The 26452-nt window shown below is 43.1% G+C and overlaps 1 protein-coding gene across 2 annotated transcripts in view; it reads left to right on the forward strand.

Moving 5' to 3' along the window:
- LOC141080604 (acetylserotonin O-methyltransferase-like) overlaps positions 1-26452 on the forward strand; it is a 374012-nt gene that overhangs the window by 311972 nt on the left and 35588 nt on the right. Inside the window, exon 7 of one of the 2 annotated variants that reach the window (XM_073565941.1) lies at positions 1774-1896. The exons of the other annotated variant lie outside the window; for it this stretch is intronic. Coding sequence (XP_073422042.1) covers positions 1774-1896 — 123 coding nt within the window. The remainder of the gene's footprint in view (positions 1-1773; positions 1897-26452) is intronic. 2 annotated transcript variants of the gene reach the window in all.

A 26452-nucleotide genomic window follows, 5' to 3' on the forward strand; every position in this document is an offset into this window, starting at 1 on the left:
GTGGATCAGCCTCCGATTTGGAGGCTGTGGTGGCTCAGCCTCCGATTTGGAGGCCGGGGTGGCTCAGCCTCCGATTTGGAGGCCGGGGTGGCTCAGCCTCCGATTTGGAGGCCGGGGTGGCTCAGCCTCCGATTTGGAGGCCGGGGTGGCTCAGCCTCCGATATGGAGGCCGGGGTGGCTCGGCCTCCGATTTGGAGGCCGGGGTGGCTCGGCCTCCGATTTGGAGGCCGGGGTGGCTCGGCCTCCGATTTGGAGGCCGGGGTGGATCGGCCTCCGATTTGGAGGCCGTGGTGGCTCGGCCTCCGATTTGGAGTCCGGGGTGGATCGGCCTCCGATTTGGAGGCCGGGGTGGATCGGCCTCCGATTTGGAGGCCGGGGTGGCTCGGCCTCCGATTTGGAGGCCGGGGTTTTGGAGGCCGGGGTGGCTCGGCCTCTGATTTGGAGGCCGGGGTGGCTCTGCCTCCGATTTGGAGGCCGGGGTGGCTCAGCCTCCGATTTGGAGGCCGGGGTCGATCAGCCTCCGATTTGGAGACCGGGGTGGCTCAGCCTCCGATTTGGAGGCCGGGGTCGATCAGCCTCCGATTTGGAGGCCGGGGTGGATCAGCCTCCGATTTGGAGGCCGGGGTGGCTCAGCCTCCGATTTGGAGGCCGGGGTGGCTCAGCCTCCTATTTGGAGGCCGGGGTGGCTCAGCCTCCTATTTGGAGGCCGGGGTGGCTCAGCCTCCGATTTGAAGGCCTGGGTCGATCAGCCTCCGATTTGGAGGCCGGGGTGGATCAGCCTCCGATTTGGAGGCCGGGGTGGCTCAGCCTCCGATTTGGAGGCCGGGGTGGATCAGGCTCCGATTTGGAGGCCGGGGTGGATCAGCCCCCCATTTGGAGGCCGGGGTGGCTCAGTCTCCGATTTGGTGTGTCGGCCCTTTAAGACTCATTTGGGTGCGCTGGCCCTTTAACAATCACTTTGGCGCGTTGGCCCTTTAAGAGCTAGTTTGGCTGACAGGGCTTCTTTTAAATCCACTTTGGCGCACACATTCTCTCTCAGGGGCATGTGTCATGTGATGAAGCTAGATTTGCATTTGTGCTGTGGGTTTCGCTTTAAGAGCTGATATTATGTGGCAGAGGCTCTGTGCTGGGGTTCAAGTGAAGTTCGTAGGCGTTGGCATAGTAACTGGGTCTGCCTGCGCATATCAATGAGCTCAACTGTCATTTCAATCGCCTCAGGGCACGTTTTGCCATTTCCTATTGAAAAGCATTGGAGACAGTGCATTCCAATGACGGGAAAAAAAATTTTCAAACGCAAATTGCGCAAAAACTACAAATCCGATCGACACGAAAAATACTTAGCACACCTCTCATGGACGCTGGCTTCGAAACGACACCTCAACGGAGTCTGTGCGTGTAGCGGTTCGGGCCGCATTAATTGCGGAAATCAACTTAATAATAATAAGAAGAAGAAGAAGAATAAGTTAGCAGCGTTCGGATTACAATATAGTGGTTTTTTCAAACCACTATAATTATCTGTTATTATTTCTTCGGTGATCTCTGTTATGTACATGCCTCTTTTTCTCTACATGGTTTCATGGCTTTCTAGTAAGTAACAGGTGATCCTGTGCAGTGGTGCCCTCTACTGTTTGTTTATGTCTCCCAAAGTCCTCTTGCAGCTTGGAAAAATACAAAAAAATTATGAGTTTTGGAAGAAAAACTATTTCTTGTTGTTTTATGCCTGTATTGTCTTCCTTTTTTAATGTTTACAAAGTCTTTCCTTTTTTATCAAAGGAGACTTCTTTAATGATCCTATTCCTGAGGCAGACCTATTTATTATGGCCAGGATTATTAATACCTGGACAGAAGAAAAATGCCTTACACTGCTGCGGAAGATATACCAGTCTTGTAGACCCGGTGAGCTCACACTGTAGGAAAATGACAATGTAAATGTGATAATATGATAGACTAGAAAAACTACAGATACAATTTCTATTGTAGATTTTGTTTTTTGTTTTTTTTAATCATAAGTTCATCTTTAACAAAAATAATAAATATAACCATTAACAAAAAATAATGTCAAATCTCTGACATAAATGTCTCATATATGTGGGTCCCACCTTTTGTAACCAGCACTTATTTTGAGGAGGACCTGTTCCATGCTGCCAGGAAAGGAAAGTATGCCAGAAACATGTAACTCATTCCATTCAATTCCTTGATAACTATGAAAATAGCATATCAAGATATTGGTGTATTTTATTTAGATTGTAATTTTTTACATTTTCATCTTATTTGTCTATTATTTTTGGGTGACCCATATTCTTTAGTGCCTGTGTTACATACTGTGTGCACAATTATTAGGCCATTTGTATTTTTGATGATTTAATTTTATTATTGAACAACTACAGTGCCGTCAGTCAATCCACTATGTTACTAAACCTGAAATCTGAATACGTTACCTATTCCGACCACCGACGGTAAATAAACTTCAGCGCTTGCTGGGCTTTGAAATTATCAGCATTTGGACAGGGAAGAAAAGGCAATAGCTCAGCAGACACCGGAAGTGTCTATGCAGCCATAGGTCAAAGGATCAAATTCCAAAACCAAACCATGAAAATGGTGATCCTTCCCATCTGAGCTTTGCAAAAGTAGTTTTCACCCTCATATGGCGTATTTTCAAACTCAGGAGAAATTGCATAACAAATTGTACTTTTGCTTTCTCCTGATATAAATTGGGGACAAAGCAACATTTTAACCCTTTCACGACCTTTGCCGTACTAGTACTCCTCTGTGGGAACAGCGTTTCTCCTCCGAGTAGTGCTAGTACGGTGGCACAATCTCGCTGCACTCACGTTGAGTGCCGCCATGATCGCGTGCGGGTGTTGGCTGTATGTGACTCCCACGATTGGTGCTAACAACGATTGTGGGCATTTAACCCCTCTGATGCCACTGTCAGTAGTGACAACGGCATAGAGAAGCATCGCGCAGGGAAGGGGAATCCGTGCGCGCTCTCATCAGGACATCCCTATGTGATTGCGTTGTTCTGGTGGTCTCAATGGAGACCCCCGGCTCCAAGATGGCCGCTGTATTCTTCCAGGTCCTGCAGAGAGGGGTGGCTTGTGAGCACCTGCTGAGAGCAGGCGCCGACATTCCTCCTTCCCTGCCTGTCAGATCCTGATCTGACACTCTGCTGTGCAGTGTCAGATCAGCGATCTGACATTATATAATGATGTCCCATCCTGGGACAAGGTAAAAAAAAATATTATAAAGTCTAAAAATATTTTTTAAAAATCCCTAAATAAGGAAAAAAAAAACATTTTTAATACATACATTTTATTTATGTAAATAATAACAATAAAAGTACAGATATGTGGTATCGCTGCATCCGTAACTACCTGCTCTGTAAAACTGTCCAACTAGTTAACTCCTTCAGCGAACACCGTAAAAAAAGAGGCAGAATACAATGTTTTATCATCATACTGCCAAACAAAAGTTGGATGTGAATAAAAATGGTAGCGCTGAAAACATCATCTTGTCCTGCAAAAAAAAAGCCACCATACAGTTTCATAAGCAGAAAAATAAAGTTATAGCTCTCAGAATAAGGCCTCTTTCACACGTCAGTGTACCCGGTGCGTGTGGTGACCGTTTTCACACGTACCGGACACTGACACACGTAGACCCATTCAAATGAATGGGTCTGTGCACATGTAAGCGTGTTTCTACGGACTGTGTGTTCATGGGCAAAACACGCTGATATGTCCGTTTTTTTTCCAGCAGCACAGGCCCCAAAACATCCTGCACACAGAGAACATACATTGATGTCATCTGTGTGCACGGACGTCCACCGGGCAAGAAGCGCTACTGTAAGCTCTGTTCCCCGGTGGCAGGTACTGAAAGCGACTCTCATCATTCTCCCCTTCTCTGCCAGCGATCAGCGCGAGCAGAGGAGAATGATGAAAGTAACTAAATGAATGAATGAAAAACTCGACGTGGGTTTCCCCCATGCACTTGAATCAACCAGGCAAAACTCACAGCTGGAGGCTGCTGTTCTCAGGCTATGAAAGGGCCATGGATATGGGCCCCTCCAGTCTAAAAACAGCAGCCTGCAGCTGCCCAGAAAAGACACATGTATTAGATGCACCAATTCTGGTGCTTTGCCCCACTCTTCCCACTTGCCCTGTAGCAGTGGCAAGTGGAGTTAATATTTGTGGGGTTAATGTCACCTTTCTATTGTAAGGTGACATCAAGCCCACGGATTAGTAATGGAGGGGTGTCAATAAGACAACCATCCACTACTAATCCTATAGTTGTTACATGTTAAATAAACACACAGCCAGAATAAAGTCTTTTAATGAAATAAAACCCCACACAGTTTTCCCATTTTATTGTCATGCCTAATCCAAGTGATGCCCTCATTATCCAGTAATAAAAATAAAATAACAAACCAACAATATACCATACCTGTCCATTGTGTCCCACGCTGTAATCCATATCTGGGGAATATACAGTTTACACCTTCAGAGCTTGAACTGCTGTAACTTCATCACTGACATTCTCCCACAGTCCTGAGGTCACAGCAGTTCATGCTGGCTGTGAGGACAGACTCAGTGATGCCACCGCTAGCCACTAAGCCTGTGCCTGCAGCATCTCATTCATTCACCAGTAGTTTACAGCCAGGGCAGTTGCATCTTAGCACCGTCCGTCCTGGTTGTAAACTGTATATTTCCTAGATATGAATTACGGCATGGGACACAACGGTGGACAGGTATGGTATATTGTTGGTTTGTTGTTTTATTTTTATTACAGGAGAACTAGGGATTAGGCTTAACAATAAATGTCCTGTGTGGACACACAAGGAACAATGTAAAAATTAAATAAAAGCAATTCATCACATGCTGTTGATTTTTTTCATTCTACCTCCCTAAGTTCACAGTAAGACTCAGCGCACATTTATCCTGCACTGAGAACTTACACTGGGGTTTCCATGTAAATCTCTGAAATCCATGATGCAGACAGAACCTCTGCCTGAAGATTCCCTATAATGAGGCAGATGGAGGCACTGTGGACGCCATCTGACCTGTGATCTAGCAGTGTCCGTGTTTTTAGGATTGCATAAGTGCCGTCGTCTACAGGTTTGTGCAACTATGAAAAGGACACCGCTAAACAGAGGCAGACGGAGTCCAGAGTGACTCTGCTGCCTCAATATAGTGAATGAATCCATCGGAGGTTTCATCGGAATCACGTCACTCAAAGATTTACATGAAAACCACAAAGTAAGTGGTCCGCGTAGAGTTCCGCATAACTGTGATCGCAAACATTTATGTAAAATGTTCCCAATAAAAGCTTCCACTTAGTACACAAAAAAGCAAGTCTCCACTCAGATTTATTATCTGTTAACGGAAATATTGAGGGCTTCCACGTTACTGGTAGCGCAAAGGCTCTGGAAAAGCTAAATGGCTCCTCGCTCCCCAAAAGAATTTCAGCAAATTCTCCTCTCCCAAATCCAAATGCCTCCCTCCCTTCTGAGCCCCAGTATGCCTAAACATATAGCACCCACATGTTTGGTTTTTCTGTAGTGATGACAGGCCGCCTAATTTACAGTTGCGTGTCCCCAGAATCATGAGCTGGGCATAATGTACTAGTGACAGCAACGTACTTGTCCCTACAGCTTACTGGTCACTACAACGGTACTGCTCACTACAACGGCAGTTGCAATTTTCACTAAGCAATATCCACTGCTTCTTGTTTCTGGAAAACACCCATGTAGTCAAAATCATCTCTACATCTGTAGATAAATTCCCAAAGAGTTATAATTTCCAAATGTTATTTTAGGGGGATTCTGCTTTTCTAGCACTTAGGGGCTCTTTATATGGAATCCACAAACTAGTCTCGGAAAATCTGCGCTCCAGGAGGCAAATAGCGCTCTGTCCCTCCCGAGTTACTCGATATGGCAAAGTAGTACTATACAGCCACATATGGAATATTGCCACGTTCAGTAGAAATTGTGGGACAAATTCTGATGCCGTTTTTACCCAGTGTGAAAATGTAAAACTTGGGGCTAAAACACAATCTTGGTGGTAAACATGTAAATTTTTTTCTTCACTGCCTAATTGCATAAAAGTTTGACACACCTGTGGTGTTAGTGTAGGTAACAGCAGGTTTGCAAGATGCAGTGAAGAGAGGCGAGACTGAGTTGTTTTGGGAAGTAACTTTTATAAACTAAAGCTGCTAGGGCTATACTAAGCAACCAGAAAAAGATAACAGCGATTGTCCTCGCAGGGACTCAGCAACAATAAACACTTTTTAAAGAGAACACGACTAACCCGGCGAAGGCCGGTTACTATAGGGCCGCGATATGGCCGAATACGGGTCCTTATTTCCTATAGTGTCACTTATCCGTCCTGACGTCCCTCGGCGTCGCTGATGAGGCTGCTTTGGCATCGCAACTGCTGGGCCCAGCTGCTGAGGATCTGTCGTAGTCTTCGGGCGTCTCAGCGCCCAGGAGGCGTTGGGGCACAACAGGCCCTAAGGGAGTCCTTTAGTGAGATAACCCCCTGTAGAAACAGAGGGGTCCCGTTCGTTAGCGAGTCCACGGGCACTCCGGTCCCCCCAAGCAGGGTAGTGACGCAGTCCTGAGGAATGGTGGTTGGTAGGCCATGCGCACGGCCTGGGCCTGTGCAAAGAGTCTCTCTGTAGGCGAGGAGCAGGCCCCAACTGCCGACCGCAGCGGGGTAATGGCAACTGTGGGCGGTGATGAACAGGCCGCAACCGCGGACTGAAGTGGGGCGGCAGCAGGCAGGCCGCAACTGCGGGCAGGAGTGAAGCGGCAGCGGCCGCGAGAGGCAGCGGACAGGGCGCAGAGGGCTGGAGCACAGCGGTGACAGCTGCGGACGACCGTGGGCAGGTCGTGACCCAGACTTGGAGAGGGGCGACAGTCTCTTGTCGGTAAGCTCGGTACCTCCTCTCTGACGGGCACTGTAAATCTCCTCTCTGCTGCTGATCTCCTCTCTGGTCACCGTCGGTCGCTCTGGCTCTCTCAGACTCCCACAGTCTCTTGCTCCGTGTCTGGCGTACTACTAGCTGACTTCCCTGCATGCTCCCTGCCCCTTTTATACTCGCCCCTCCCCTTGCTGTCCTGTCACTCCCAGCAGTCCACTCTCCTCCTTTGCTCCCTGTGTACTGTTTCCTTAGGAACCCAGATGGCGGTCCCCTTGGTTCCGGCCCAGACACTCTACGGGGGTCCTCCTCCCTACACTCCCCCATCATATATGCTCATCAGTCCTCGGGGAAGGGCCTCAGTATACTTGGGTTGGTCTGCGGAGGTGTCAGTTTTTGTTGCCATATGAACTGGTCCTGTTCATATCGTTCGGGGGGTTTGCTGGCTGTTGACCGCTAGGAGCGTCTTAATTCGACTTAGGTGGAGTCTTCTGGGGTGGTGGACGGTGGTGGGTTAACTGGTTCGGGCAGGCTAATTGTGTCAGTTGGTTTGTCATTGAGTAGAGAGCCCCTGGTTATTGGGGGAAGTCGTCTTCATCTTCCGGGTCCCAGAACACGGGCAACGGTTCAGAGACCGGAGGGGCAGGTTCAGATTGCTTCAGGATTTATACGGCGTAGGACCCGATAGGGACTCTCTTCCCAGCGTGGCTCCAATTTGTTCTGGGGGCGTTGATCTAGTACGAGTACTCGGTCTCCGCTTTGGAGGTTGGGAAGTGGAGTTGTATTCTTTCCTGGGTGTTCTAAGTCTTGGAGTTTGGTACAGTTATGGCCAAAAGTATTGCCACCCCTGCAATTCTGACAGATAATACTCAGTTTCTTCCTGAAAATGATTGCAATCACAAATTCTTTGGTATTATTTTCATTTAATTTGTCTTAAATGAAAAAACACAAAAGTATTGGCACCCTCCACCTAATACTTGGTTGCACAACCTTTAGCCAAAATAACTGCGACCAACCGCTTCCGGTAACCATCAATGAGTTTCTTACAATGCTCTGCTGGAATTTTAAACCATTCTTCTTTGGCAAACTGCTCCAGGTCCCCGATATTTGAAGGGTGCCTTCTCCAAACTGCCATTTTTAGATCTCTCCACAGGTGTTCTATGGGATTCAGGTCTGGACTCATTGCTGGCCACCTTAGTAGTCTCCAGGAGAGTTGAGCGAAATGGGTCGAAAAAATTCAAAAGTCGCTGACTTTCGCCAAAGTCGGGTTTCATGAAACGAAACCCAACCTTAGCGTGAGGTCGGCCACGCTTTAGCGCCCTTTTTCAGCCAATCAGGAAGAACGGACACTGTGGGCAACGGGATGACATAGGCAGCGGTCACCACCATGTTGGAGAAGGGCATGCAAGTGATTGGCTTGCTTTGTGTGGCGTCACAGGGGGTATAAAAGGGCGGGGATGCCGACCGCCATGTTACTCATGCTGATCTCAGAATAGGGAGAGCTGCTGCTGATTCTGTAGGGAGAGCGTTAGGAAGGCAAAAAGAAAAAAATAACTGCTTCTGCTGCTAGCTCTTTTCACTGTAGTTACTGTGCAGTGAAAGGTGAAGATTTTTGCTTTTGTGCAGCAGCGCTGGTGGTAATTAGCCTGCCTTTTAAGGCTAGCTGCATTGCTGTGTGCACACTGGTATTCAAGCTGCTTTTTTAAAAGCAATCCAAATTGTATTGTTTTGTCCTGGTGAGGTAGTGAGCGTTCATTTTTTCACACACCATACAGCGGTGTACGCTCCTCACTCAGTACCGTGTAACGGCTGTTATCACGGCCAAATTGAAGCTATCTACATGTGTGACTCTGTAAGGAAAAGTCGAGGAGTTTGTCCGTTCTTACAGACCTACACCTTATAGTTTTCTCCGTTTTTCAAACAGTTTAGTATATTTGCTGTTTGATTACATTCAAAACTAGAGAGAGACAGCGTGTGTCAGTCCGTATACAAAAACACGGAGCTTGACAATTTTACATACACCGTACAGCGGTGTACGTGCACGCTCCTCTCTCAGTACCGTGTAACGGCTGTTATCATGGCCAAATTGAAGCTAAGTGTGTGACTCTGTAAGGAAAAGCCGAGGAGTTTGTCCGTTCTTACAGAGATTCCAATTCTGCCCAATTCTATATACACCTTGTAGTTTGTCATACACTAGGCAATTTCTGCCGGTCACATTGCGGTGTTATAGACACGGCCTGACAGAATCCAACTGTGTCCTGAAGTGTAGAGAGATTCCAATTCTCCACAGTCCTCTTTCCACCTTACTTACAACATCCAGAATCTGCCTGTCACATTGCGGTGTAAAATAAACAGGGCCTGACAGAATCCAACTGTGTCCTGAAGTCTAGAGAGATTCCAATTCTCCACAGTCCTCTATCCACCTTTATTACACCATCCGTAATCTGCCTGTCACATTGCGATGTAAAATAAACAGGGCCTGACAGAATCCAACTGTGTCCTGAAGTCTAGAGAGATTCAAATTTTCCCCACTACTACATACACCTTGTACCTTGTTTTACAGTACCATATAGTTGGTGATTTTTTTGGGTACATTTTCCCCAAAAATGAGGAAGTGTGGTGGAAGAGTCCGTGGAAGTGGGCGGGGGTTGGCAGCTGGTAATGATGGTGTTGGTGGTGGATCTGCTGGTAGTGGCAAAAGCAAAATAGCACCTAATGCAGGAGGTGTTGAGCCTGCGTCATCGCCTGGCTCCACAAGGCCTCGAAGGCTCCCTTTTCTGGGAGTAGGTAAACCGCTTTTAAAGCCGGAGCTTCAAGAACAAGTTTTGGCTTACATTGCTGACTCAGCCTCCAGCTCTATCACCTCTTCTGAAGTTTTAAAAAATAAAAGCACTGAGTCATCATTGGAGGCTCATGTTCATGAACCACACCTTTCCTTGTGTCCTTCACCCCAACCAAAATTGAAGGATGTGGCAGGCCACACTACAGATTACTCCATGGAGCTGTTTTCACATACCATGCCTGGGTTATCAAGTCAAATCGTGAATTACCCAGGCAAAGATGAATCTGACATGGAGTGCACTGATGCACAGAAACTGATAGATGATTCTGCTGGTACATTCACTCAGAGCACTACATTGTCCTCGCAGTGTACTGAGCCAGAATCTGACCCAGATGAAACTCAGGTGCCCCTTCCCGCATACTATACCACCATACACGGTGATACAGAGGAAGGTGCACATGACATTGAAGAGGAGGTGATGGATGACCCAGTTGTTGACCCAGATTGGCATCCATTGGGGGTAGAGGGTGCCACTGCCAATAGCTCAGAAGAGGGAGGAGGAGCATCCGCAGCGGGCATCGACATCACAACAGCTGTTATCTGACAGGCCCGGAGCAGTCCAAAAACGGGTTACAAAAACCAAAAGAGTTGCAGGACAGCATGGCCAGACGGTCAAAATAGCACAGCGTGCAAGGCCTCAAAATGTATTCCATAGTAGGAAGAGTGCAGTGTGGCACTTTTTTGAACAAAATCCTAATGATCAGGCAAAGGTTATCTGTAAGAAGTGCGCAAAGACCTTTAGCCGAGGGAAAAATATGAGAAATTTGAATACCAGTTGCATGCTAAGACATTTAACCACCATGCACTTGCAAGCGTGAACAGACTACCAAAACTCACGTACCACATCTGCTACTGCTCCCAAAGAAGGTAGTCAGCAACGCTACATTGTTTCCCCCACAGTAATTCCACCGGTTAGCACACCACCAGCAGCAAATGTTGAGTTGTCGTCGCAAGGGCAAATCAGTCAGGGAATCACACTGCTATTGCAACGAAAGACAGAATCTAGGCCATCTGAAAGAACACCAGCTCCATCACCATCATCAACCCTCTCTCAGTCCGCCATGTCCACCGCTAGTTCCACCATATGCAGCTCTCAAGTCCAGCTCACCCTACCAGAGACTATGAGTAGGACAAGAAAGTACTCATACTCTCATCCGCGTACACTGGGTTTGAACGCCCACATTGCCAAACTAATCTCGTTAGAGATGATGCCCTATTGGTTGGTTGAAAGTGCAGCTTTCTGCGAACTCATGGCCTACACAGTACCACAATATGACCTACCCAGTTGACACTTCTTTTCTCGCAAAGCCATCCCAGCCCTCCACCTTCATGTGAAAGACCGCATTGTCCATGCACTCAAGCAATCAGTGAGTGGAAAGGTGCACCTCACAACTGATGCTTGGTCCAGTAGGCATGGCCAGGGCCGTTACGTGTCCATAACGGCGCACTGGGTTAATGTGGTGGATGCAGGGTCCACAGGGGACAGCTGTGATGGCACAGTGCTGCCTAGCCCACGGTATAGGAAACAGTTGCCTGTAGGCGTTCGACCATCCTCTTCCTCCAGAAGTGAAAGCTCTTCCACAGAGCGCAGTCGCACGAGCACTGCATCCGCAGCTGACTGTGGTGCATACGATGTGTCCCACTATCGATCAGCTAGTGGAAAGCATCAGCAGGCTGTGTTGCAGATGATGTGTTTGGCGGAGGAACTGGCCAACTACTTTCAGCGACAAACTGAGTCATGGCTGGGCAGTCTACATCTTGAGGCAGGCAAGGTAGTTAGTGATAACGGCCGGAATTTTGTGGCAGCCATAGCCCTTTCAAAACTCAGCCACATACCTTGCTTGGCTCACACCTTAAACCTGGTGGTGCAGTGCTTCCTCACTAATTATCTGGAGTTAACAGGACTGCTCCATAAGGTTCGAAGACTGTGCTCACACATCCGCCGGTCGCCGGTACACTCCAGTCGTATGCAGAAGCTGCAGCGATTGCTCCACATTCCCAAGCACTGCCTAATTATCGATGTTGCAACAAGGTGGAACTCCACCCTGCACATGGTTGAGCAGCTGTGCGAACAGAGGCAGGCCGTAATGCATTTGTGGGAGGATACATGGGCAGGCACTTTGAGGGCAGACATGGAGTTGACAAGTGTGCAGTGGTCGAAGCTGAAAGACCTCTGTAAAGTCCTTCAATGTTTTGAGGAATGCACATGGCTGGTAAGCGCAGACGACGCCATCATAAGCATGAGCATCCCACTTATGCATCTGCTCATGCAAACCTTGATGCACATTAAGGAGTAGGCGTCTGCAGCCGAGGATGATGAGGAAGAGGAGGAGGGAAACCTTGATGACAGTCAGCCATTGTCTGTTCAGGGAACTGTCATGGACGAGGTGGAGGAAGAAGAGGAGAAGGATGAAGATGATGGGGATGATTATTTAGGGGAGGAGGATGCTTCTCGTGGGGTAAGAGAAAATGTTGGCGTGGCAAGGTCTGGTACTGGGTTTGTGCGTGACTGGAGGGATGTGGATTTGCCTGAAAGTGCTCCTCCACCCAGCACTCGCAGTGCATCATTGACACCAGGAACATTGGCCCACATGTCAGATTATGCCTTGCAGATCCTAAAAAGGGACCCCCGCATTGCCAAAATGATGAACGATGATGACTACTGGTTGGCCAGCATCCTGGATCCACGATATAAAGGCAAATTCCAAAACATCATGCCACAGGAGAACCTTGACCTAATATTGGCTAACAAACAAGCAACTCTGGTAAACCGTTTGTTTGAGGCATTCCCAGCACACAGCAGCGGTGATGGTTGTCACACGAGCCGTATGGGCCGGGGGCAACTTGGAAGAAGTGTTGGTGGTGCACACATCAGAAGTGGCGTTGGAGACAGGGGTTTCATGACCATGTTGTGGACTGATTTTTCAAGTCCCGCTCACACGACTGGTAATACTGCATCAATTGAAAGTGACAGGAGACAGCACTTGTCAACTATGGTTACAAACTACTTTTCCTCCCATATCGATGTTCTCCCTCACAGGTCATTCCCATTTGACTATTGGGCAGCTAAACTGGACACCTGGCCCGAATTGGCACAATATGCCTTACAGGAGCTCGCTTGCCCAGCTGCAAGTGTGCTATCGGAAAGAGTCTTCAGTGCTGCTGGATCAATCCTCACAGAAAAAAGGACCCGTCTCTCGACCCAAAATGTGGATGATCTAACCTTCATTAAAATGAACCATGCATGGGTTTCCAAGGATTTTGTCACACCTTACCCTGATGACACATAGGATGACAGAAAAATGGCTTTCTTTGGTCCGCCTCTTCCTGGGACATGACCAATTTCGCCTTTAGCAGCAGGTGAATGTCCCACATCAACATATGCCATTTTGTAAACCTCCCTAACTGGGCTGCCTCCTTCCCCCATGGCCGGGGTCACCACCTAGCGCACGCAACCGTGTGAGTGCCATTGCCCTGGACAGGTGGGTGGGCCGACTCTTGGGCACGGGCACTGGCACAGGGTCCCTCATAGTGCAATCAAGTGTCTCTGACGGTGGGGGTGCACACCCGCCGTCAGACACACCGCCGTACTATGAGGGGCCCAGTGCCAATACCGACGCCCACGAGTGGGCCCCCCTTGCTTGGGCAGGGCCCCAGCATTTGCAATGTTTACCTCTCCCTGCTCCTCCGCTGTGTAGTCTGGGCTGTCAAATCCTTCACTGGGACTGCCACTACAAATTTGGTGAACTGATAGAAGATGATGGTTAAGACGTAGCTGTGCCCTGTCCCGCTGGCCGGGATCTAGCTTCAGATGATCAATGGCTTCCATTTCTTATGGACTTCGACTCACAATGAGATGCATTGGTGGTTTCTCATCAGCTTTCACAGTTTTCCTACCCACAGACGTGTGACATTCCAGCACACATTTTTAAATGTGCCCTCTCATGCCAATCCAAATGAATCGCCTAAGGCCTGTGGCTTCTGTCTTTTGCACTCCAAAGTTACGAGACAGAGTATGATAGGCAGTGAGCACCATGTTTACATCTCTCCCTGTGATCAAAATTATATGGATATGAGTAATGGCGATGGGATCAATGGTACTGCGATACAGCAACACTTTCTTCACAAAGAAAGGTTTTCGCTGTCTCCACACACTAATTAATTGAGGGTCTGCATCGCCTCTGAGAATTGTAACGGACGTTTATCCCGTGAATAGGAATTCCTAGATTTCTGCAATCACTAGAATTTATGTCAGTAATTGTATGCATCTCATTTCCTATTGTGGAGAGTCTGGACTGTCTTACTGAGACAGAAATATATATGAAGATTTAAAAATACCACCAAAAGTGTATACTGGTGTATGCTTTAAATACATTTCCTTTTTTCTACTTTTTAGATTGTTGTCTAATCCATACTGAGAACATGGAGATTTTAAATATTTAAACTATGCTATATATACCTGCTATCCAGTGATAATGTACCCTTTCTCAACTTTGTACAAGCTGGTCAAATCCATACTGGGCCTGAGACCATCTGAGCATGCTTCCTGATCTATAGACATAGGTTTTTAATGTGTAACTATGCTATGCATACCTGTTATCCAGTGATACGGTACCCTTTCTCACCTTTGTCCAATCACGTCTAATCCATACTGGGCCTGAGACCGTCTGAGCCTGCCTCCTGATATATAGACATAGGTTTTTAATGTGTAAACTATGCTACATATATACGTGTTACCTGGTGAAACTGTACCCTTTATCAACTTTCTAGAATCTTGTCGAATCCATACTGGGCCTGTTAAGCAAGCTACAGCAACTGTGGTTTCGACACGTAATTTTTTGCAGTTTTTCAGGAATGCCGGTTAGGCCTAATTCAGGAATTGCGGTTGACCTGCACTTACTGAGAAATCATCGTTCGCGGGGAATAATTGGAATCACAGATCCCCATCACTAACGGTGTTCTGCTGGTTATCTGCACCTGTAAGCGACAAAAGCTGGTCCTTTCAGTGTAGCGCGCATACAGCCCCGGACATGTAACGCCATGATAGATCATGATAGTGCCAGAGCCTCGCGTATCCCTCTAGTAAGCTTGACGCGTACCGCGGGGGCATGCCGGAGTCTTGTTCGTTAACGGAATAAAGCTGACAAATTGCTAGCACAACTACAAACGGACATACCACACCACACACACAATCGACAAAGCTTTCAATATGTGCATCTTTTCTTGAGGTGGCATGGTTGTGGTTTCCCGGGTGGAGTCCAATTAAGCCGCAGGCTCCACTCCTGGTGGTGCCCTTTTGGACATTCCTTTAAGGTTCAGCTTTGCAATCATACTGCCCCCGGAAAGCAAACACTTTGCCTTCATGAACACTGTTTGGAGGTTCGTGGGAATAACGCCGCCCGATCGCCAGTTGGCATAATCTATTGGTGGGAAGTCCGACGGTATATGATCGTGTTCGATTTCAGAATTTTTTTTTTTTGGTTGGTATTTTACATTTTTATTCCAGCCTTTCTTGACTTCAAAAGAGAATGACAAGTCTATATCTGTGTCTCCTCCACCTCCTCCTTTTACTCCTCCACCTCTTTTCTAAATGTTGTTGCCCTTTTCCATATGTAATTTTTGTCTTCTGAGCATTTTCTCTGCTTTGGGACACCTTTTAAGGTGTTTTGTAATTGTTTTCTATGTGTTTGTATGTGTTTGTGCTTGCCTGCCATTGCTTTCAATTGGGTTCGACGAACATTCGACGAACTTGCCTCCTGTGTGACGAACCAAAACACTAGCGTGGTGGCCCAACACTACTCCTGATATATAGACGTACATTGTTAATGTTTAAAGTATGCTATATATACGTGCTATCTGATGATACTGTACACTTTGTCTACTTTTTATATTCTTGTCTAATCCATGCTAAGCCTGTGAGCATCTCTGTGTGACTGATGGAATATATATGGAGATTGACAATTATCCTTTGACTGAATAGAGCTGTACATTTCTGATACAGTTCCGTATATCTGATTTTATTTTGTGTCTATTTTGTGCAAAATTTTGAAGTTTAGTGGAAGAGGCCGCGGACGTGGGCGCGGGGGGGCCAGCTGGTGATGATGGTGGTGGTGCATCTGCTGGTAGTGGCAAAAGCACAATAGCTAAGGCAGGAGGTGTTGAGCCTGCGTCATGGTCTGGCTCCGGAACGCCTGGATTGATACCTTTTCTGGGAGTAGGTTAACCGCTTTTAAAGGCGGAGCATGAGGAACTGCTTTTGGCTTACATTGCCGAAACAGACTCCATCAAATATGCCCGCCTCTTCTGAAGTTTCAAAAAATGCAAGCACTGAGTGGTCAAGTGCTGGCTCCTGGTCAGGAAGAACCCCTTTCCATGTGTCCTGCACCCCCACCCAAACTGAATGAGGCAGCAGGCCACACTTCACATTAGTCCATGTAGCTCTTTCTAGCTGAGCGGCTTCCATACGTGATCACTCTCTCCCGGCCGTCTTAAACTTGTGACAACACAGCCCCCAGCCCGTGAAGACTCCCATCAGTGTGTAGGATGAACGGTTGCGTGAAATCCGCATAAGCTAACACTGGAGCATCCGAGAGCGCGGCCTTAAGGTCTTGGAAGGCCTCTTCTTGAGGTTGTTGCCACTGGATTTTTCGTCCATTTGCCCCAGCGGAAGCCCCCTTCAGCAGGTCGTGCAGGGCTCGAGCTCGACATGCAAAATTCTTTACGAAAAGCCGGTAGTATCCGGCCATCCCCAGGAAGGCCCGCACGTCTTTTATCTTCTCGGGGGTAGGCCATCCCTGAATGACAGCAACCTTTACCCGGGACGGACTCACGCCCTCTGCCGAGACGATATGGCCCAGATATTCAATCTGGGTGTGAAATAGGTGGCATTTTTGGGGTTTTACCTTCAACCCGTACTTTTGCAGCCGGCCGAGCACCTGGCCCAACCGCTTTAGGTGGTCCTCAAATGTGGCAGCATAGTTGATGATATCGTCCAAGTATATCCACATGGCCTCAAAATTGAGATCTCCCAGACACCGCTCCATCAAACGCTGAAAGGTCCCCGGGGCATTGGCCAGTCCGAACGGCATTCGATTGAACTCAAATAGTCCTATAGGCAGTAAGAACGCCGTTTTAGCCCTATCTTCTTATGACATGGGCACCTGCCAGTACCCACTCGCCAGGTCCAAAGTCGAAAATACGTCGCCTTCTCCACGGCGGACGAGGATTCTTCTATACGGGGCAGTGGGTATGAGTCTTTAATGGTGCAAGCATTCAGCTTTCGATAGTCCACGCAGAATCGTAAGGTGCAATCCTTTTTGTGGACCAACACAATGGGGGCCGCCCAGGGGCTTTTGCTTTCTTGTATAACCCCCTTTCGTAGCATTTGGGCCAACAAAGTTTTCACCTCTTGGTAAAGTTGTGGAGGAATCTGTCGATATCGTTCTCAGATGGGGGCCACCCCCGGCGTGGGAATTCCATGGGTGATGGTGGTGGGTGGTACATCCAAAATCTTCCTGATGCTTAGCAAATACCTCGTGGTACTGTCCGAGCAGTATTGTTATCTGGGAAAGCTGAGCTGAAGTTAGTCCGGAGAGCTCGGCCCGCATCTGCTCCAGGATGTTTCGAGCCTTCTCTTGAGCCGAGATTTCGGTAGCCTGTAGAGTCCGGATCGTTACATCCCAAGGGTCCTTGGATTGCACTCTCAATTGAACCACAGGGGCCAGCAGCACTTCTTCCAAAGGCCTTACTAGCTTGACAAGTTCGGTCCGAGTTTTCAGGACGATGTCTTGGTCTTTGAGGTTGACGCAATGCACCAGGACGGTTCCTTTTTGCACTGTGGTCAGAGAACGGGCCACCAGTATGCCAGGAGGCAAGCGCTCCGAGTAGCATGGCTCCACCTGCATCTCTACGCCCTCCAAGAGTTTCGAGGCTAGAATTGGCTGGGCCATCACCGTCTGCCCAGGAGGCAGTTCCGCGCTGCCGCTTTAGACAAATTCCAGGAGAATGCTGTATGATTGCAGTGGTTTTATTCTACGCGTTTCAGGGGTCTCATGCCCCCTTCATCAGGAAATACCACAAATACATACAGGTATCACAGACATAAATAGGTTTGTAAGGATGCTGGATTTCAAAAAAATGAGCGCCAACAAGTCAGATGATGCAGTGTCAAAGTTCAATGACACCACATGGTTAACAGTTAACCTAAGATATATTACAAAAGAATACGTATTTTAAAAGATTTTTTGATTAAATTTTCGTTTACAAAACAGATAATAAAGTCAAATTTACGATTTAAACAAAAAAAAAAAAAAAAAAAAAAAAAAGGGGAAAGGGGGAGTTTATTCTTGTTTAGAGGTGGATACCTTACAAGTGGACTATCGTATGGAAACAGCAAACCGCTTTTTTTTCATTGAAAGCATTGCAATCTTAATACAAAAAGGGGAAAAAAGTAAAAACATAATTTTAATTCATTACCAATAAAAAATATATAATTTTAGTTAAATTCTAAAAAATTAAATATAAAATTATTTTTTAGTATAGAGGAAATGGGTTAAAAAATAATAAAAGATGCTAAAAGTAGCAACACACGAGAAGCTGCACAGCAGCCAGCGCTGCTCAGAATGAGAACGCAGACAGCATGGATTCATTACTTCACTAATACAAAAATCATGGGCAAATTTTAGATTTAACATGAAGCACATAAAAAAAGGGGGTTAATATCAGATGCAGCAACACACAGGACGCTGTGCAGGAGCCAACTACTGCTCAAAGAAAAAACGCAGGATAAAGCGGCAGAGTGAATGGGTGGCTTCATTAATAGATAAGATCGCAGGCAGCTTTAGTGTTCACCCCCTGACACATAAGTCTTTTTACTGTGAAGGAGTGGCAGTAACATTCTTGCACTGTTCACTAATCTCTATGACTAGGCAATATATGCATGGGAGCTGAGATACTATTATCAGCCGGGGTCATTCTTTCATGTCAGACTAGTAGAATTAGTAGCGCTTACCCGGGCTTAATTAAAGGAAAAAAAAAAAAAAAAACTCTTCAAAAAATTCTTCAAAAATTGCAACTAACAGAGATAATGTTTAAGACAGAGGTATGAAAGTGATTGCTCCCAAGGGCAAAAGGAGCTAAACCTGATAGGAGGCTATACAGGATTTTCATATATATAACACTCTTTTAGAGCTAACGCACAAGCAATATTTAAGCAAATACATAAATAATTTTTTTTTTTTTTTTTTTTCCCTTTCTCCCTTTTTTTTCCCTTTTCCTTCTCTTCTTTCTCTTTTTTTTTTTCCCTCCTCTTCCTTTTTCATTAGACCAAGGAGGCACAGTATTGTAAAATTAATTATAAATATAAATATAAAATTGCAATTAGGTATTGCATTAAGTGCAAACAAATCTATAAAAAAAAAATATATTAAAAACCACAAGGCGGGGACTGCATAACTAGGTTGACATTATAAACAAGGGAAACTGACACAAATAGTACAAATAAAATTTTAAATTTAAATAGAACAAAGAGAAATTATCGCAAAAGAACTCAGAAGCCATCTATACACATGAGGGTTTTTTTTTTTTTCCCTTTAAGGTTGCAGAGCATGTGAATATAGATATAAACAAAAATTCCACTGTCTAGGTAAAAACCTCAGTTATTTCATTTAGACCCTGTGGTTTCAGACTCCCTAATTTGTAGATCCAATAGGCTTCCTTTCTATTTAGTTTCGTAGATCTGTTCGGTGCACATTTAGGTATATGATCGATAGGGCTAATTTTTAATAATTTCGAATTCTTATCATGTACCAAGGCGTAATGTCTGGATAGCCCATGAGTAAGCAGGCCTTTTTTAATATTATGCCGATGGGAGTTCAGTCTGAGGTGTAGGGGTTGTGTGGTCCTCCCCACATATTGCTTACCACAGGGACATTCAATGACATAAATGACAAAGTCAGAGTTACAATTTAGAACAAAAGGGATCATAAATTTCTCTTTGGTAGAAAATGAAATTATATAATCAGCTTTATGATTTATATTAGAACAGCATAAGCAGTTCCTCGTGCCACATTTAAAGATTCCTTTAGTTGAATTCAGGGTGTAACCGTTAATGGGGCTAGCATGAGCTCTCAGGCGGCTAGGGGCTATTAGATCCTTGATTGTGGGGGCTCTACGGAATGTAACCCCGGGATTCCTAGGAAGGATATTGTTCAGAATGGGATCGTTCAGTAATATATGCCAATTCTTATGAAAAATTCTACGAATTTCATTATGTTCAATGGAGAATTGCGTTATAAAATTCATTGAAAAGTTCTTATCAGTAATAACTTGCTCTTTAGGCTCCAGCAATGCTCTCTGATTTACTTTGATAGAGTTTTTAAAGGCATTCTTAATTAAATGTGAAGGGTATTTTTGGGCAAAAAATCTTTTCTTTAAAATATTGGACTCATCTTTAAAGTCAGTATCCAATGAGCAGTTTTTTCTAATCCGGTGAAATTGATTGTTAGGAATGTTATTCAACCATTTATTGTAGTGCCCACTATTAAAATGAATGTAGCCATTGGTGTCTACTTTTTTAAAAAATGTTTTGCTACATATTCTGTCTTCTTTAATAAAAAGGTTAATATCTAAAAAATTAATTAAAAGACTGCTGTAAGCTGCTGTAAAAGAAAGATCCCAGTCATTACAATTTATTGTCTGAATAAAAGTTTCAACATTGTTAGTGGAGTTGTCCCAGATAAAAAATAAATCATCAATGAATCTTTTATAAAAAATAATATTTTTGCTCCAATTTTCATTCAAAATAAAGGAATTTTCAAAAATCCCCATGAAAAGGTTAGCGAAAGTAGGTGCTACCTTCGAGCCCATTGCGGTCCCCTTAACTTGTTGATAAAATATTTTTTCAAAGGTAAAAAAATTATTTTTCAATATAAAATCAATACCTTTTAAAATAAAATCCTTTTGAGCCAAAGAAAGTCTAATGTCAGATTTTAAAAAATGATGAAAACAATTCACACCTACATCATGTGGAATATTAGAATAAAGTGCAGTCACATCCATAGTAATGAAAACATATTGTGGTTTCCAAGTGATTTCTTGGAGTAGATACAATAGATGAGTTGAGTCTCTGAGGTGACTTTTTAATTCAAATACATGCGGTAACATAATCCTATCAATGTAATGAGCTAGATTAGAGGTTAGAGAGTTAATACCCGCAATTATCGGTCTGCCAGGAGGATTGCAAAGACCTTTATGTACTTTAGGTAAGTGATAAAAAAAAGGAATGCTTGGGTTTTTAATGCTTAAAAACTTTTTTTCTTTATAATTGAAAATATTCTGGGAAAGACCCTCGATGATTAAAGCATTATAGGCTATAATAGATTTAGAATAATCGCTAAATGAGCTTTTAATGTAGTAGCTAGTATCAGATAAAATTCTATGAGCTTCATTAATGTAGTCGCATCGATTTTGGATTACAATCCCACCACCTTTGTCAGCCTGTCTAATCACAATCAAACTGTTAAGAGAAAGGGATTTCAATGCTTGTTTCTCTTGTCTATTAAGATTAGGTTTCTTCCTTTTACTAATGCCCCTCCGTGTTATTTTTTCAAACTCTTTTTGTACAATATCGCTGAAGGCATTAATCTGATGACTTTTGTCCTCAAGGGGATAAAAATTAGATTTATAAGGTACATCGAGATGAAAAAGATCATGAACATCTTCATCCATTTCAGCAGAATCCTTTGTGGTGTTTTTAGCAAAATGTCTTTTGAGAGTTAATTTTCTAATAAAAATCTGCAAGTCCAAAAAGAGGTCAAAATCCTTCGATTTATTATTAGGGCAGAAGGATAATCCTTTGGAGAGAAGGGCTGTCTCACTACTGGTAAGATCATAATCTGATAAATTAAAAATATTAGAAGCATGACCCTCCTCACTACTTGTTAAGGTAGTATTTTTCCTTTCTTTTTTTCTCCCACCTCTTGTTCCTCTAAAGCATTTTTTCTTTTTCCTTTTTTTGGAAGAAAGAACTGATCTATTTGAGGTGTGCTCTTGAGAGCACAGGGTAAAAAAGGCACAATACCATTTTTGGAAACATTGGAGTTATCCAGTATAATGGTATTAATAATTTCTGAGGAAGTAATAGCACTTGTTGTGGGAATATTCACAGTATCAAGCTCATTAGTATTGAAAGGTTGAGAGGGTAAAAGCATGCTTGGTGTAGTATCATGTATAGATAAATCCAGTAATGAAATGGGAAGGGGGGAAGATACCGATAGGGAAACATTGCCCCCTTTCGTGGGTGGACAAGAATTTTTGAAGGTGGAGGACATTTTTACTTTTTCCATTTCCTTATCAGCAATGTTTTTGTTAATCTGAATTTTAATCTTTTCAAGGTGTTCCCTTGCTTCAAGCAGGGTTTGGGAGTGATTAAGAAAACTCTTATTAAGAGCTTTGCCAGAGGATTTTGGAGTACTCATATTATCTGGGGGGATACTGGAGACAGAATTATTGTCCAGATTAGTAATAGGAGTTTTGGTATGGAGGGGTTGTGGGCTAGATCCACCCGAATCACCATTTGATTTCTTTATTTCTGTAAGAGATACAGTATAGGTCTGTTTATTAATAGGCTGTAGTGAAGCAGAATCATTTTTAGTAGAGGCAATTAAACAATTGCTCTTTAAGTTCTTATTCTCGTTATTGTTTTTTCGTTTATAATCTTCCCTGTCCCTCTGTAATTTTTTGGATTTCTTCATTATCGTGTCATTTTCTAGCTGCATAATAAATGTCGTCACATTTGAATTTATTTTCCTATATTCTGGGTGCGCTATAAACGGTAAAAGATCATTGTAGATTTGTTTGATCTTAATTGTTGCTATATCGCAAAGCTGGGACCTCTTTTTAAAGAGGGCAGATAACATTTCTGACATGCAATTATTTACAATATTATTCCAGTCATTTGTGAACTCACAGTCATCCGGAAAAGGTGATTCATGCATTATTCTGAGACCTCTGGGGCAGATATTTTCTCTCAAATAAATCGAGAGAAAATGAGCATCCAGATGAAAGTGAAGTTCTTCTTTAAGTGCTTCCTTGAAACTATAAAATATTTTACGAAGATTTCTAGTTTCTTCATCAGTAAATATGTGTTGATTCAGATCCACAGCAGAGCTGGGTTCAACACAACCAATTGTCTGTTTAATCAGGCGTTCTCTAGAGGCCAGTCGATTCTGAAAGTATTCCATAGTCAAAAAAAAAAAAAAGGTGAGAAAGTAACGGACCCTCTGCTGCTGTGCAGTCTTGAACCAGGAGGATTTTCCAGATCCTGCTAGTTGATAACTATTGCAAAAAAAGGGGGAGACAAAAAAGCGCAATAGGGTCTTATCCACGTTACAAAAGACAGTATATCATGAAATCTGCTCACCTGGTTAGGATGAGATAAGAGCGTGTAGGTAGCGGCTGCTGCAGATCCACAGGTCTTCAGTGACCAAAGAAATGATGAATCCAAAGGGAGTTTGTAGCTATATTCCGCGCTGCCGCTTTAGACAAATTCCAGGAGAATGCTGTATGATTGCAGTGGTTTTATTCTACGCGTTTCAGGGGTCTCATGCCCCCTTCATCAGGAAATACCACAAATACATACAGGTATCACAGACATAAATAGGTTTGTAAGGATGCTGGATTTCAAAAAAATGAGCGCCAACAAGTCAGATGATGCAGTGTCAAAGTTCAATGACACCACATGGTTAACAGTTAACCTAAGATATATTACAAAAGAATACGTATTTTAAAAGATTTTTTGATTAAATTTTCGTTTACAAAACAGATAATAAAGTCAAATTTACGATTTAAACAAAAAAAAAAAAAAAAAAAAGGGGAAAGGGGGAGTTTATTCTTGTTTAGAGGTGGATACCTTACAAGTGGACTATCGTATGGAAACAGCAAACCGCTTTTTTTTCATTGAAAGCATTGCAATCTTAATACAAAAAGGGGAAAAAAGTAAAAACATAATTTTAATTCATTACCAATAAAAAATATATAATTTTAGTTAAATTCTAAAAAATTAAATATAAAATTATTTTTTAGTATAGAGGAAATGGGTTAAAAAATAATAAAAGATGCTAAAAGTAGCAACACACGAGAAGCTGCACAGCAGCCAGCGCTGCTCAGAATGAGAACGCAGACAGCATGGATTCATTACTTCACTAATACAAAAATCATGGGCAAATTTTAGATTTAACATGAAGCACATAAAAAAAGGGGGTTAATATCAGATGCAGCAACACACAGGACGCTGTGCAGGAGCCAACTACTGCTCAAAGAAAAAACGCAGGATAAAGCGGCAGAGTGAATGGGTGGCTTCATTAATAGATAAGATCGCAGGCAGCTTTAGTGTTCACCCCCTGACACATAAGTCTTTTTACTGTGAAGGAGTGGCAGTAACATTCTTGCACTGTTCACTAATCTCTATGACTAGGCAATATATGCATGGGAGCTGAGATACTATTATCAGCCGGGGTCATTCTTTCATGTCAGACTAGTAGAATTAGTAGCGCTTACCCGGGCTTAATTAAAGAAAAAAAAAAAAAAAAAAAAACTCTTCAAAAAATTCTTCAAAAATTGCAACTAACAGAGATAATGTTTAAGACAGAGGTATGAAAGTGATTGCTCCCAAGGGCAAAAGGAGCTAAACCTGATAGGAGGCTATACAGGATTTTCATATATATAACACTCTTTTAGAGCTAACGCACAAGCAATATTTAAGCAAATACATAAATAATTTTTTTTTTTTTTTTTCTTTCTCCCTTTTTTTTCCCTTTTCCTTCTCTTCTTTCTCTTTTTTTTTTCCCTCATCTTCCTTTTTCATTAGACCAAGGAGGCACAGTATTGTAAAATTAATTATAAATATAAATATAAAATTGCAATTAGGTATTGCATTAAGTGCAAACAAATCTATAAAAAAATATATTAAAAACCACAAGGCGGGGACTGCATAACTAGGTTGACATTATAAACAAGGGAAACTGACACAAATAGTACAAATAAAATTTTAAATTTAAATAGAACAAAGAGAAATTATCGCAAAAGAACTCAGAAGCCATCTATACACATGAGGGTTTTTTTTTTTTTTTTTTTTTTTTTTTTTTCCCTTTAAGGTTGCAGAGCATGTGAATATAGATATAAACAAAAATTCCACTGTCTAGGTAAAAACCTCAGTTATTTCATTTAGACCCTGTGGTTTCAGACTCCCTTTTGTTTATATCTATATTCACATGCTCTGCAACCTTAAAGGGAAAAAAAAAAAAAAAAAAAAAAAAAAAAAAAAAAAACCCTCATGTGTATAGATGGCTTCTGAGTTCTTTTGCGATAATTTCTCTTTGTTCTATTTAAATTTAAAATTTTATTTGTACTATTTGTGTCAGTTTCCCTTGTTTATAATGTCAACCTAGTTATGCAGTCCCCGCCTTGTGGTTTTTAATATTTTTTTTATAGATTTGTTTGCACTTAATGCTATACCTAATTGCAATTTTATATTTATATTTATAATTAATTTTACAATACTGTGCCTCCTTGGTCTAATGAAAAAGGAAGAGGAGGGAAAAAAAAAAAGAGAAAGAAGAGAAGGAAAAGGGAAAAAAAAGGGAGAAAGAAAAAAAAAAAAAAAAAAAAAAAAAAAAATTATTTATGTATTTGCTTAAATATTGCTTGTGCGTTAGCTCTAAAAGAGTGTTATATATATGAAAATCCTGTATAGCCTCCTATCAGGTTTAGCTCCTTTTGCCCTTGGGAGCAATCACTTTCATACCTCTGTCTTAAACATTATCTCTGTTAGTTGCAATTTTTGAAGAATTTTTTGAAGAGTTTTTTTTTTTTTTTTTTTTTTTTCTTTAATTAAGCCCGGGTAAGCGCTACTAATTCTACTAGTCTGACATGAAAGAATGACCCCGGCTGATAATAGTATCTCAGCTCCCATGCATATATTGCCTAGTCATAGAGATTAGTGAACAGTGCAAGAATGTTACTGCCACTCCTTCACAGTAAAAAGACTTATGTGTCAGGGGGTGAACACTAAAGCTGCCTGCGATCTTATCTATTAATGAAGCCACCCATTCACTCTGCCGCTTTATCCTGCGTTTTTTCTTTGAGCAGTAGTTGGCTCCTGCACAGCGTCCTGTGTGTTGCTGCATCTGATATTAACCCCCTTTTTTTATGTGCTTCATGTTAAATCTAAAATTTGCCCATGATTTTTGTATTAGTGAAGTAATGAATCCATGCTGTCTGCGTTCTCATTCTGAGCAGCGCTGGCTGCTGTGCAGCTTCTCGTGTGTTGCTACTTTTAGCATCTTTTATTATTTTTTAACCCATTTCCTCTATACTAAAAAATAATTTTATATTTAATTTTTTAGAATTTAACTAAAATTATATATTTTTTATTGGTAATGAATTAAAATTATGTTTTTACTTTTTTCCCCTTTTTGTATTAAGATTGCAATGCTTTCAATGAAAAAAAAGCGGTTTGCTGTTTCCATACGATAGTCCACTTGTAAGGTATCCACCTCTAAACAAGAATAAACTCCCCCTTTCCCCTTTTTTTTTTTTTTTTTTTTTTTTTGTTTAAATCGTAAATTTGACTTTATTATCTGTTTTGTAAACGAAAATTTAATCAAAAAATCTTTTAAAATACGTATTCTTTTGTAA

Source organism: Dendrobates tinctorius, unplaced genomic scaffold, assembly GCF_039654945.1.
Source record: "Dendrobates tinctorius isolate UK_male_01 unplaced genomic scaffold, ASM3965494v1 ptg000016l, whole genome shotgun sequence".
In the NCBI taxonomy this organism is placed as follows: Eukaryota; Metazoa; Chordata; class Amphibia; order Anura; family Dendrobatidae; genus Dendrobates; species Dendrobates tinctorius.